This window comes from Fistularia commersonii, chromosome 12 (assembly GCF_037954325.1).
Source record: "Fistularia commersonii isolate RoL2024-O1a breed Wild chromosome 12, RoL_Fcom_v1.0, whole genome shotgun sequence".
NCBI classification, from domain to species: domain Eukaryota; kingdom Metazoa; phylum Chordata; class Actinopteri; order Syngnathiformes; family Fistulariidae; genus Fistularia; species Fistularia commersonii.
In genome coordinates this window covers 14,833,933-14,846,367 of record NC_141295.1, presented here as the reverse complement: position 1 = coordinate 14,846,367, position 12,435 = coordinate 14,833,933, and the positions used below count along the sequence as shown (strand labels likewise).

At 39.6% G+C, this 12,435-nt stretch overlaps 1 protein-coding gene across 5 annotated transcripts; it reads left to right on the top strand.

The window, feature by feature from the left end:
• Nucleotides 1-227: 227 nt before the first annotated feature.
• On the top strand, nucleotides 228-12,394 carry abcg2d (ATP binding cassette subfamily G member 2 (JR blood group)). Of its 5 annotated transcripts, none has more exons than XM_086157317.1 (15): nucleotides 228-573; nucleotides 1,361-1,420; nucleotides 1,519-1,633; nucleotides 1,719-1,871; nucleotides 1,974-2,131; nucleotides 3,675-3,826; nucleotides 3,938-4,036; nucleotides 4,115-4,365; nucleotides 7,255-7,337; nucleotides 9,193-9,282; nucleotides 9,424-9,545; nucleotides 10,529-10,683; nucleotides 11,147-11,236; nucleotides 11,340-11,407; nucleotides 11,638-12,394. In XM_086157317.1, exons 1-15 carry the CDS (start codon nucleotides 362-364, stop codon nucleotides 11,783-11,785), a joined length of 1,956 nt encoding a protein of 651 aa, XP_086013443.1. In that variant the 5' UTR covers nucleotides 228-361; the 3' UTR covers nucleotides 11,786-12,394. The 5 variants fall into 5 exon arrangements, with proteins under 5 accessions (XP_086013443.1, XP_086013442.1, XP_086013441.1 ...); XM_086157316.1 differs by having other exon boundaries at nucleotides 11,340-11,430; nucleotides 11,646-12,394; XM_086157315.1 differs by having other exon boundaries at nucleotides 11,340-11,452.
• The last annotated feature ends 41 nt before the right edge of the window (nucleotides 12,395-12,435 follow it).

Sequence of the window (12,435 nt, the reverse complement as noted above, 5' to 3'; positions counted from 1 at the left end):
TCATTCTTGTACGGTTGAATTCCTGTCACTTTAGTTGCAAATTTTCCAAAAATGAGACTTTAACAGTATCTGCAGTAACTATCTGTACTTATGCCACAAATTCAATTCAATAAATCATACATTTCATGGGAAATACTATTTTTGCTCAATCGTGCGAAAACCGATCATCAAATCGATTGTCTCTACAAGTAAAGGTATTTGTGGAAATTTTTTTATTCATTTTTTTTAAATAAAACCGACATATATATTTTGCTTCATGAGCCTTAACTACAAACAGAAAATAACATGAATTCCTGCAGACCCGTAGCACCGCTGATGTGTTCTCTCCTTATTTTCAATAGTGTAGCCGCCGCATAGGAAGATGGAGCATCCCAATCACACCAATATCGCGATGATAGAAGACATCGGCACCAACGGGACTGTCGGGTCCAAGGTGATCGCTGCCATGGACGAGGCCAAGCAGCCTCGTGGGTCCACCGTGAGCTTCCACAACATCCGATACAAAGTTCATCTGAAGAGCGGTTTCCTGTGCAAGAGGACCACAACTCTCAGGGAAATCTTAGTGGACCTCAGGTCAGTTTATAACAGTCAAGTTAAATTGATAAATACACTGTTTGCCTTTCAATTTCCAACTTAAATGCTGCTTTTTTTTCTGATGTCCATAAAAAAAAAAAAGAACAACGTATTTGGATGGGACTGTGAAATGTTCCCTTTTTAATTATGATTTCTCGTTTTTTGAAGCAATAATGGACAATAGTGAATAGACTCCTTACATTGGCTTCTTTCTGATGGTATTAAATGTGCCTGACATTTCCCATGGAAGAATGAATCATTTCATTTGATTTTGGGCTTTTTCCTGCCTCAGTGTTAATTATATGATATTAAGCATGGTTTCTTGCATATAATCTCTCTGATGCACTAAAGAACAGTCTGCCAGGGAAACGAATTAAACAGCGTCACGTGATGTTCTCTCCGGCCTTTATTCAATCTTTTAATTCCATTTTATAACACAGACGTTTTCTTGTGCTTTTTTTTCTTCTTCTTTTCTAACAGTTCTCTCTGAAGTTTTCTTTTCGGTGCTTTTGCGCCACAGTATAGATCCTTGTGTGCGCAGTGATCGAGAACAAAAATCATTTTTGTCGCATTATTTCATTAGCGATGTAGGAAAAGAAGGTTTCTAAGCTTCGGAACTTTGCAAAAGACACGTTTTCTGTCAAAGAAACATCTTAATCCACCCGTTGATTCTCTCTCTTCATATTTCTATCACAGTCTGCAGTGACGTCTAAAGATTTTTAATGTTTAATTGCAATTTAAACTGATTTAAAATTATACGTCCTTTATTTGAATTTGCCTCCTGCAGTGGCATTATGAGACCTGGCCTGAATGCAATTCTTGGCCCAACGGGAAGTGGAAAGTCTTCGTGAGTAACTTCCCAGATTAAAAATGTTCATTATGAACATATTGGAAATGTTGCAAATCTGGTACAATTTTAATTACCTATTCAATTTCTCTCTGCAGATTCTTGGATATTCTGGCGGCGAGAAAGGACCCCTCGGGTCTCTCCGGAGAAGTACTCATTGATGGGGCGCCGCAACCGGAAAACTTCAAGTGCCTCTCCGGCTACGTGGTCCAGGTGTGTCTACATTTTGTATGGATCTCAACCCTTAATGATTGCATGGCTTTATTTACTTTGCGCCTGACTTCTGACCCCTCCCCAGGAAGACGTGGTGATGGGGACTCTGACCGTGAGGGAAAACCTGAGGTTTTCCGCCGCCCTGCGGCTGCCCAGCTCGGTGCCCCAGACCGAGAAAGAGGCTCGGGTGAACCACCTCATCCAAGAGCTGGGACTCACCAAAGTGGCCGATTGCAAGGTGGATGATCGCGCAGGATCAGATCTGAAACGCGGGTATGAATTGGTCCCTGATCCCTCGCTGGATGGGTTGTTGTTTTTTTTTTTCTTTTTGTCTTCCAAGGTGGGCACTCAGATGAGCCGGGGGATCTCGGGAGGAGAGAGGAAGAGGACCAACATCGGCATGGAGCTGATTATTGATCCTTCCGTTCTTTTCCTGGATGAACCGACCACAGGACTGGACGCCAGCACTGCCAACTCTGTTCTGCTGCTGCTGAGAAGGTTATTATGTGGTTTCCCTGTCAAAGTCTGATGTTACATTTCTTGGTATCCACAGAGGATTCTGCAGCTTTATAATTTTAAATGTTAAAATGTCACCTTTTCTGCAATTATTAAAATAACTATAACAATAACCACAACAATGATAATAACATAGTACTTAATCATTAATATAATAATAATAATAATGATGATGATGATGATTATTATTATTATAACTATTATTATTATTTTAATAATCTTTAATGAATTTAATTAATTTCATGTCCTTTTTTACAGCAATGTTAGTTGACAACCTAGAATTCTCAAGAAATTACCTGAAAATCTGCAAAGATGTAACAATATTGGCTGACTGATACATTTTTGTAAATAGCGTGTCCCTGGGAGAGAGGAAGTGAAAAATGTTCAGTATGTTTCCCAACGTTTTTGCTGTACTTTACTTTTACCGTATTTAAGTTACTGTGCAGGGAAACACAGTCAAAAGTATTATGGAGGTGATAAGTAAGATGCACAGAGGTGCCCTTAGACTGATGAATAATGCAGGTAAGAGAGAACACATGAATCACTTATCCTTAAAAATACAAGCTCTAAAACTTCAGGATCTTATTGACTTTAAGACGATGGCAGTTATATTTAATAAATATTAATTTAAAGATAAAAAACTGTTTTCCAAGAAATAACGAGATTAAAAACAGCACAGCGAAAAATACAGAAATATTGCTGTGTTGTTTGGTTTTGGGCTTTGTTGTTGCTTTTTCAAATGAACTGAACACTGACTGAAATGGAGGTACTTAGGGAACTTAACACATGCTGATGCTTCTATCATGGTTTTAAAAAACGCCACTTGACAAAAAAATAAATGAATGAATAAATACATATCAGGAGTGTAATGGGCTATTTTTCACTGGCTTTCTATAGACTGAACAAGAAGAATTGTGTTTGTGCAGGAATTACCAAGCTTACCTTATAATGAAAATGGATCATTTGAAAAATCCCACGAGACGGGCGTCTTGTGTCGCTTTTTGAACCTCAGTTTGACGGTATTTTGGTGACGTGTGTGTGCATGTGTGTGTGTAGGCACAACCAACATAAATTTGTCTCAATCCCTGTTAAATGATAAGTCATGAATCCTGGATTGTGGCGACAGAACAACAAAATGTATCATTGGCTCAGAAGGCTACCAGTAAATATGACCGTGGATATTTTTTAGCAGCAGCAGAAGATGTGTTTTACTTGACATTAAAGAACAAGATCTCTCTGTGACCATTCAGTAAGTAGAGGCAGACACATTTTCCATGAGAATTACTTTAAAATTGTGTGTGTGTCTGTGTGTATGTGTGTGTGTCCTTGCTGTAGAAAACCTTTGAATGCTAAAGATCATTCCTGAAATAGTGAGGGTCATGAGTGCCTGGAATTTAATTTCTGTAATAGCCTGGAACTAACTTAGCCTGGTCTGAAAAAAATGAAAGACTAGAAAAAAAATAACTATTGAATGGGCATTCATTTGTTTTATTATTTTATGGATTCGAATTATGCTTTTCCACAGAATGGCCAGTCATGGGAGAACCATAATAATGTCCATCCACCAACCCCGATACTCCATCTACAGACTGTTCGACACTCTTACCTTGCTGGTCAATGGCAAAATGGTATACCACGGACCAGCGCCTAATGCTTTGGACTACTTTGCAAACATCGGTGATCATTCTTTAGATACTCATTATTTTTTGTCTTTTCATAAATACCATGTATGTTTGAGCTTAGTTGAAAATGTGAAAATAATAAATGTCCATTTACTGTGATTTCTAGGATACTCCTGTGAGCCCCACAACAATCCAGCTGACTTCTTCCTGGATGTCATCAATGGAGACTTCACTATCACATCACTGAAAGAGAGCAGCTCTGAAGGTAACTCCACGGAGTCATTATGGATGTGGTTATGTACGTATTTACGAGAACACAGAAAACACTGTGTTCTGGGTGCAGATCTGGATTTTGAGGAGCTCCGCAGCTCCAGGCAGAGCGTGGAGGAGCGCCTGGTGGAGGAGTTCAGGAACAGCAGCTACGCCGGTGACACCAGTGCGGAGCTGGGGCGAATCGTGCAGGATAAGGAATGTATTCCTCGCCCAAAGTCTCGCACAATCACCTACAACAGCTCGTTCCTCCATCAGCTACGTTGGGTCCTCAAGAGAACCTTCCAGAACCTCATGCTGAATCCACAAACATCTGTAGCCCAGGTGAGAGTTAATCAAGTCAAGTCAGATTTTTATTTATACAGGATCAAACCACAACAATGTCAGACACCGTGAATAGAAGGTCTTGGCTGCTGTTTTTTAAAATGATTTCCAGAAATCCAACATTTACATTGTAATTGCTTTGGAATTATAAAAGTAATGACAATGGTGGATGGTGGAAATACAGCCACGCCTGAACCTGTGAAACGAGAAAGCCGAGGTTGACGATATGAGGTTATGATCAGTTATTGAATAACGGGAAGAGCAGACGTGATAGGAAGAGTGGGAGGAATGAGGAAAGAGCATCATGGGATATCATGATGCTCAGCACCAGTGGTGTGTGGTGAGGTTCATAGCTGGTGAGGCACTGACTTCATCATAATCAGATTTAATAACATATGAACCCTACAGAGTAGCTTATTCACCATGTAACTGGCAACAGTTAACAGCAAGGAGCGCCTCTTACCATGAGGCAGGAGTACTGCGTGCCTCACTTGGAGGCTCTTTGCAGCTGTTTAATGATCACTCAGCAAAAGACCACATACACTTAAAAAACTATGTACTTTGGAAATGTACAGTGTTTTTTTTTTGTATAGCAAAATGTTAAACATTTTCATTGCGACATCGAGACTGCGGTACGGTCTTAGTGCAGAGCACGCCAGCAGTCAGCCGTAAATGCGCGGCCCACATCGAGGCTCAACAGTCCACAGCCTCACTGCACATCCCTTCTCAGTGAAACCCCAGTGAATTTGAATAAAAAACAATCTAAAACTGGTGAACTTAAATGTAAAATACCTTTATAGTGCAAATCACCGATAAATATAACCATTCCATTATTTTTTACATTTTACATTTTTTTTTTGCTGTCAAAGATTGGCAAGTGAGGCACGGCCTCTCCTGCCTCCCTTGACTGCGCGTCACTGCTCAGCAGAGTAAGCCTGTATTGGCAGATTGGCCAAATCTATAAGCTTTGTCAAACTTGTTCTTAGACAAAGAGATGGTTTCCGCCCCTAGATTTAGATTTTTACTTTCTCAAAGTAAGGTTTATTATCAACAGTAAAAACATGACACTCAGATAGAACTGTCCTGCATTCATAAACTACATGATATTGAATGTGATTCATGAAGACTTTATTTTAAGTTGATTTAAGTTGGTTTACCTTCGGTTTTCTGCATTCGGGTTTTGTTTTGGGTTCTTTATACACAGAATAGAGCTTCTAACATCAGGCTGCATCTCTATCGCTTGTGTTCTGTGCAAAAACTCAAAGAATGGAGAGAGATAGTGATCAGTGTCGCTTCTTGTCATCGTAGACGGACAGCACTTTGGAAGGGTCAAGCCTTAACTCTCATTAGTCATCCAATGGCAGGAAAATGCCTTGAGAAGTCTCCTCACTTTAAGAATTATTAACAGCTAATTGGCCCCAAATAAGTCACAATAATCCTACAAGTGGGGCTCTAGGTGGCGTGGGCGCCTGTAATCGGCTTTGGTGACTGTTGTGACCCGACTCTTGCCTCTTTGGGCCAGGATCTGAACTGATATCATATCTGGCTAAAGCCCCCCTGGCTGCGGTCCGGGACTCATCACATGATGGCATCATGACCTATCACTCCACTGCCCTGCTTTCACATGAGGGGCTGGGGGGAATGAGCAGAAAAAGGGCTCAACCCTATTAGCTGATCCCTTCACCCTGGGAACCGCTTAGGCCTGTCATAATCGGTAAATTGTTAGGATTAAAACTTGTGTCGTTTTCGCTTTTCTCACTTTCTTCTGTCATCCCCCCATCACCGGCTCGGCAAGTTTCTTGGAAAGGGCCGTCAGAGGAAGGGCGCCCACTTAACCCCTGATCCCAAGGAACACAGTTTTTTGTTTTGTTCCACGATATTTTTGTCTGCTTATGAAACAATGCTTTTGAGTTAACTTTTCATGTCAATGACAGGTTGCTGTTGATACAACCGAAGTATTGAATTGCCTTACACTATCTGCTTAGTTTATTCCATTATGAACATCTGACTTCTTCTTCAAAATTTAACTACTCCTCCCTTTCTTATGGATCATTGTGCTTAATGGGAATTCACTAAAAGCAAGTGAATATTGCAAACCTGAATTTTTTGATATTTTACTGTAGTATCATATCAAATGTAATTTTTGGACAGAAGCAGGTGATGTAACATTTCCCTTTAATAAATTTCTTTTTATTTTCCTCCAGGAAATTGCAATTTATATGAAATACTAAATGCCCATTTAACAACAAGCAATAGCATTTATATTGACTATCCAATTATTCCGAACAATTTCAATGAAGAAGACCACTTATCCTGCAGTTAGGATCACAGATGTGTTGAAATCTTTTCCGAGAGGTCGTAGTCACCCACGACTGGGGCCACATAGGGCCTCATACAGAGACATATAATCATTCACTGTCTTTCACACATATGGGCGATTTAGGGCCACAATGAACCAAATTCACTGACTGATTTTTGGACTGTGGGAGGAAACCGGAAAAACCGAAGGAAACCCACACAGATATTGGGAAAACATGTAAAGTCCACATGGGAAGTGTTGGAATCAAACCCTCCTGCCCAAAATCTTGTTAAATACTGTAAAAAATTACATTTAAAATAAAACACTGCTGCATATGCTGGCTATACCTAATTGTTAAAAAATATATGCTCTAATAATACGGGGGGCTAAAATGGATACTTGAGTACGTTTGTCAGAAAATTATTAAATAGATCTATAAATGTTTTCTTCCACTGTTATGGGCTGTTATTTGTGGCTCAACCGGGACTTTTGACCATGTACAAGCGCAACTATCCTGATATAACCTGATAACAAATATTTTTTGCAGATTCAGTTTCCACATGTAAAACATTTCATGGGTTTCTTTGCAGGTGGGAGTCCACATTTTTCTCGCTGTCATTGTGGGGGCCATTTTCTTTCAGGTCAAAGACGATCAAAGTGGTATCCAAAACAGGTAAGAGACCCGTCTTGTAGTAGAAATAGTGTCGTAGTGATGTCTTGCATACATCTGCTCCTCACCTGTGAATGCTGCGTGAGTTGCAGATGCGCTCATACAAAAGGCAGCAAAATCCAATAAATCAATCTTCAAGAATAGATCTACGTCTTCAGTCTGAGTTGCACATACACAGTCTTTGTTCTTCAGGAAACCCGATTGTACTTGTTGCATACCTGCTGTGTAATGTTCCTCGATGTCACAGAGCAAACTCAAGTGTTCAAGTGCCTCACACTACACATATGGAACACTTTGCATTAACCTTTGTGTAAATTCCTGCCTGTTTAATCCTCTTACCATATTCTATTGGGCACAAGCTGGTACACACAAGCTCATTGAGGCAAGTCAGAAACCTCAATGGTCCCTCTCTTTCTCTCTGACCATGCTTCAATGGAATATAAGCACCTAATGGCATTATGTTCGTAGTCAATACATAGCCAGTATTGCAGACACCAGTTCGTGCAGATTAAATGTGTCTACCCTACGCTCCATTAACAATGGATGTGTATCAGAACTTCAGTGTGTGTGTGTGTGTCTGTGTGTTTGTGTGTGTGTGTGTGTGGGGGGGGGGGGGGGTCCAGTGACATGCAGTGGGGTTAATGGCTGGTGAGGCACTGATTCGTTTGGATGCAGTTTTATAATTGTAAGGATTCAAAATGTATGTTATTCCTTCGTTCAATTCGCAGTATGCATATTGACTGCTGGTAATGTTTTCATATCTCATCAGTATTCCTCTCTCATCACACACACACACACACACACACACTCTCACACACACACACAGGAACATATTTGGCCTAGAAAGAACATTTCTTTTATGGCATCTAGACAACGGACAGGGCAAATGTATGCCGCACTCCCCAACAAATGATATTCATTCTAAACAAATAAATGTGTAGTGTGGTGTGTAACATAATTTCAATTTTTAGCTGTTTTTAAAATGTTAAATTCTGGTGCTTTAATCTAACAGTAACAGAAAAGAATAATTCACTTGGCGTCAAAGTAATTTTGTCAAATACTTGATTTTTTTCAACTTAAAAAAAAAAAAAAAAATATATATATATATATATATATATATATATATATATATATATTTCATAATACTGAAAAACATTTTGGGCTTACTTTTATTTGTATACGAAATCCCCGTGCCTACCATTCTTCATGAAAAGCTCTGTCACTTTTTTGTAAAAGTCCTCTATATTTTCTTTTATTAATCTTATTTATTTTACCCTATTGCTTACAGCAGTACGGCAGCAACGAGCACCTGTCCGCTCACTTACGCCCCCTTCAGGTGTGACATAGCACTGTCTGCCTCACCTCATGAATTTTCTCTGCAGTTTCTTCCCAATATGTATTAATAATTCCGTCACACTATATTAAAGACATTACAGAGGTGGTAGAAAGTTGCGGTCTATATAATATATGAAAACATGATATCGATTAATGCTGAGAATCAGAACCAAGTATGTGCCCAGAAAACGCAGTTTGTAGGGGATTGTTCAAACCTGAGGCATGGCTTGCCACTGCCGCACCTCCCGTTTCTGCACTGTCTGATTGGGGATTTACGTAAATTCAGCAATTTTTACTTGAAAAATAGCAAAATCATCCAGAAAATACACTTGTAACACAGATCGATAGACAAATATTAATATTTATTTTATCATTTTTAGTTTTCAAGGTGAGGCACTGCCTCAACTGCCTCCCTTGACCACTGGTGGCCTCATTTAGTGCCGAGATTGAACTTTTGGTTGGTGTGAAATTGTTTCTCCCATTGGATATTCCATGACAAGATTCTCCTCCATTCTTCCCGCAGAATGGGTGCCCTCTTCTTCATCACCACCAACCAGTGTTTCAGCACAGTGTCTGCAGCTGAGCTCTTCATCATTGAAAGGAAACTTTTCGTGTAGGTTTTCTGTTCAGAAGCCCCGCAGGAAAAGTAAAACTCAGGGGAAACTTGCCAAATAAACATTTTTTTTATTAGTATATCATTAACTACACATCTGAGGGGAGAGTTGTGTCCGTTCTTCTTTGCTTTTTGCGACAGGCACGAATATATCAGTGGCTACTACAGAGTGTCGGTCTACTTTCTCTCCAAGATCCTGTCTGACATCACTCTGCGAACCATCACCTCTGTCATCTTCAGCGGCGTTGTCTACTTTATGATCGGTGAGACAAACACCTTGTATTCTGTGGACTTTTGGCGGAAAGAGATGTTGATTTTGAGATGAGATGTACTTTATTGAAATTATTTGGCAGCAGCAGCATAATATACTGGAACAGAAAATGAAAAAACAGGTAATAAAATAAAATAAATGAAATCTGGGGTGTAAAAAAGTAGTGTTATATAAAAATATTCATACATATTTTTCTCATATACAGCAGGAAAGACAGCGATGTGCCAAGTGGCAATGTGGCAATGTGAAGTCAGCAGTGTGGTTAAATATTAAAGTGCATTGTTGTTTATGGTATGTGGCGGGAAAGATCTTCTGTATTTGTCCGTTTGACAACAGAACTGTAACAGTTTGAAAGTGGGGATTCTCAAAAGTTTGCTCCATTTGATCCTTGGGGTCAATCAGGAAATGAAGAGATTACTTTGAGAAGTGAAAGAAGAGAAATGAAGATTACTTTTTTCGAGTGTGTAATAATTCAGTACTCTTACCAGAAAATCAGCAATTTGTAAATTTTTTTTTTTTTACTCCACAAAACAATAAACAGGGTGTCTCACAGCGAAATGTTCCTGGTTTGATTTAGATGACGGGTCTTTTGTGTGGAGTCTCCATGTGTCTGCATGGGTTTCCGTCAGGTTTCCCCCCCAAAAAATGACGCAGAAGACCCTAAACTGCCCAGACGCGTGAATTGTTTGCGCATCTTTGTGATCCTTATATGGCCCTTTGAACGTTTCAGGGCGAAACCCACCACTCACCCAGTTGCAGCCTTGATAAGCTCCGGCTCTGAGCAACAAAGTGAAAAACAGAAAACTAGCACTGTTATCTGCAACGTGACGAGTACAACTAAGGATCCAAATAAGAATAAAACAAATGGCTAAATTGTCAGCTATAGGAGAAACTGATAAACGACAGCCAGGTTGTCTGCAGATATAAGGGTGAACATTTAGAAAAGTCAGCCTGTATGTTTGTGTGTCCACACAGGGCTCAAATCCACGGTGACGGCCTTCCTGATCTTCACACTGACCGTAACTCTGGTGGCCTACACCGCCACGGCCATGACCATGGCCATCTCCGCCGACCAGACCGTAGTGGCTCTGGCCAACATCTTCATGACCATCACCTTTGTCTTTATGATGGTGAGGAAAACGGAATAATGTGAATGAAACTCAGTTTCAAGGAAGACTGTATAGGAAGTCATCTGACGGTGCAGATGTGGTTAAACCTTGCTTTTCCATTTTTCATAAAAAAATGTTGGGTTGTAACTACCATTTTTTTATGTGGAATCCCATGATAAAATGCAATGTACAACACCTGCAATATACACAAGCCAGACTTGCGGGACGGAGAATGCTCTGCGGCTTTCTCCTAGCTGCTGTTTAATCTCATTGTGCAAATTGCGTGCACGTGTGGAGCAGCATCACAAACTGAGCCAATATAACCCCTGAAATACTTAGCGATCTCTGGCAGTCAGGCGTACGGATTCAACTAAAATACAATGCAAGCTCGAATTGCATCAAATATCCTCTCTATGACTCTGCTGGTGTTTTGTTTTTTCCTTCTCTCAAATAATCTTCTGCTTTATCACGTGTGCGCTTTAAGATTTTCTCAGGTCTCCTCGTGAATCTCCCCAGTATCATGGATTGGCTGGCTTGGCTCAAGTACTTCAGTATTCCTCGCTACGGCCTTGCGGTACGTCAAACATGCAAGAGTACCAGATTTATTGATTTATTTATTTGGGTGTCCCTGAGTATCTTTTGTGTTCGCTTTCTTTGTATGCGCTTTGTATCCTCAGGCCTTGAAGATCAACGAGTTTGTGGATTTGAGGTTCTGTGAGGAGACGGCGATCCGAAACACTAACACGTCTGCCGCGATGACCAACTGCAGTGTGAACGCCGCTGGTTTGACGTGAGTCAACTTCAAAATGCGATCTTGCGTCATCTGCTATCTATTAAAATAAGCCCATCTCATTACGAGTTAGCAACTTACACCTCAAACCTGTTGGCTTTCAAACCATTTACAGATTATAAAAATTCAGCTTTGCAAATATAAACAAAAATTGGGATTACCAATGTGGATTTCTTTGATTTCAGATGTACAGGAGAACAGTATCTGGACTACCTAGGAATACAATACACCACCTGGGGGTTGTGGGAGAATCATGTGGCCTTGACCACCATGTCCATCGTATTCCTCGTCATATCCTATCTGAAACTACGTTACATTAAGAAGTTCACTTAAAACTGCGGCCTCGATCCCTTTACATTTCATAATGGCTAGAATCGTTTGTTTGTATTTTTCAGGTACTGCGAGAATGTCCTAAAAAACCTGTGGTTATTTATGAATATTAACATTTTGCGCATTATTTTGAAATGCCTTTTTCAGCACTTCTCATTAGTTGTTTTATTCATCTTTTGCACAGTTTCATATACGTGAATTGTTCTTTTATTTAACCTTAGTAATTATTTTTTACTGTAGGCAGTAAAATCTGATAGAACAGTTCTATGATGTTACAGCAAGATTGTATTCACTTATTTGAGTGTGTAAAAATTTAGGAGGACTTGTTTTTGCAGCTGCATTTAGACGTAATACATTTAACTTAGGTGTACAGCATAATTGTGAAACATAATTTTAGCTAGGGTATTTGTCTGTATTACATGGTACTGTTCAAATTAATTACAACTATTACAAGAATTCTTATTATATGCATACATGTAACAGAAGTAACTCTTGGTGGTAGTATGTTAAAGAAATGTTTTTTCTTACACTTATTTCACCACTATATAAGTTGTCATTTTGGATCTGTCCAATGTTGGAAAATGATCTGTTTTTATATATTCACCATTTACTCTCAGATTATTAAATCCCAAATATAAACATAAGGTTTATTA

Bases quoted from the DNA above. Each gene is read 5' to 3' on its own strand.
- abcg2d (XM_086157313.1), top strand. From the start codon at position 362: ATGGAGCATCCCAATCACACCAATATCGCGATGATAGAAGACATCGGC. The intron at 1,634-1,718 runs GTGTGTCTACAT...ACCCCTCCCCAG, and splicing joins TCTCCGGCTACGTGGTCCAG to GAAGACGTGGTGATGGGGAC. The intron at 11,453-11,637 runs GTGAGTCAACTT...CTTTGATTTCAG, and splicing joins GTGAACGCCGCTGGTTTGAC to ATGTACAGGAGAACAGTATC.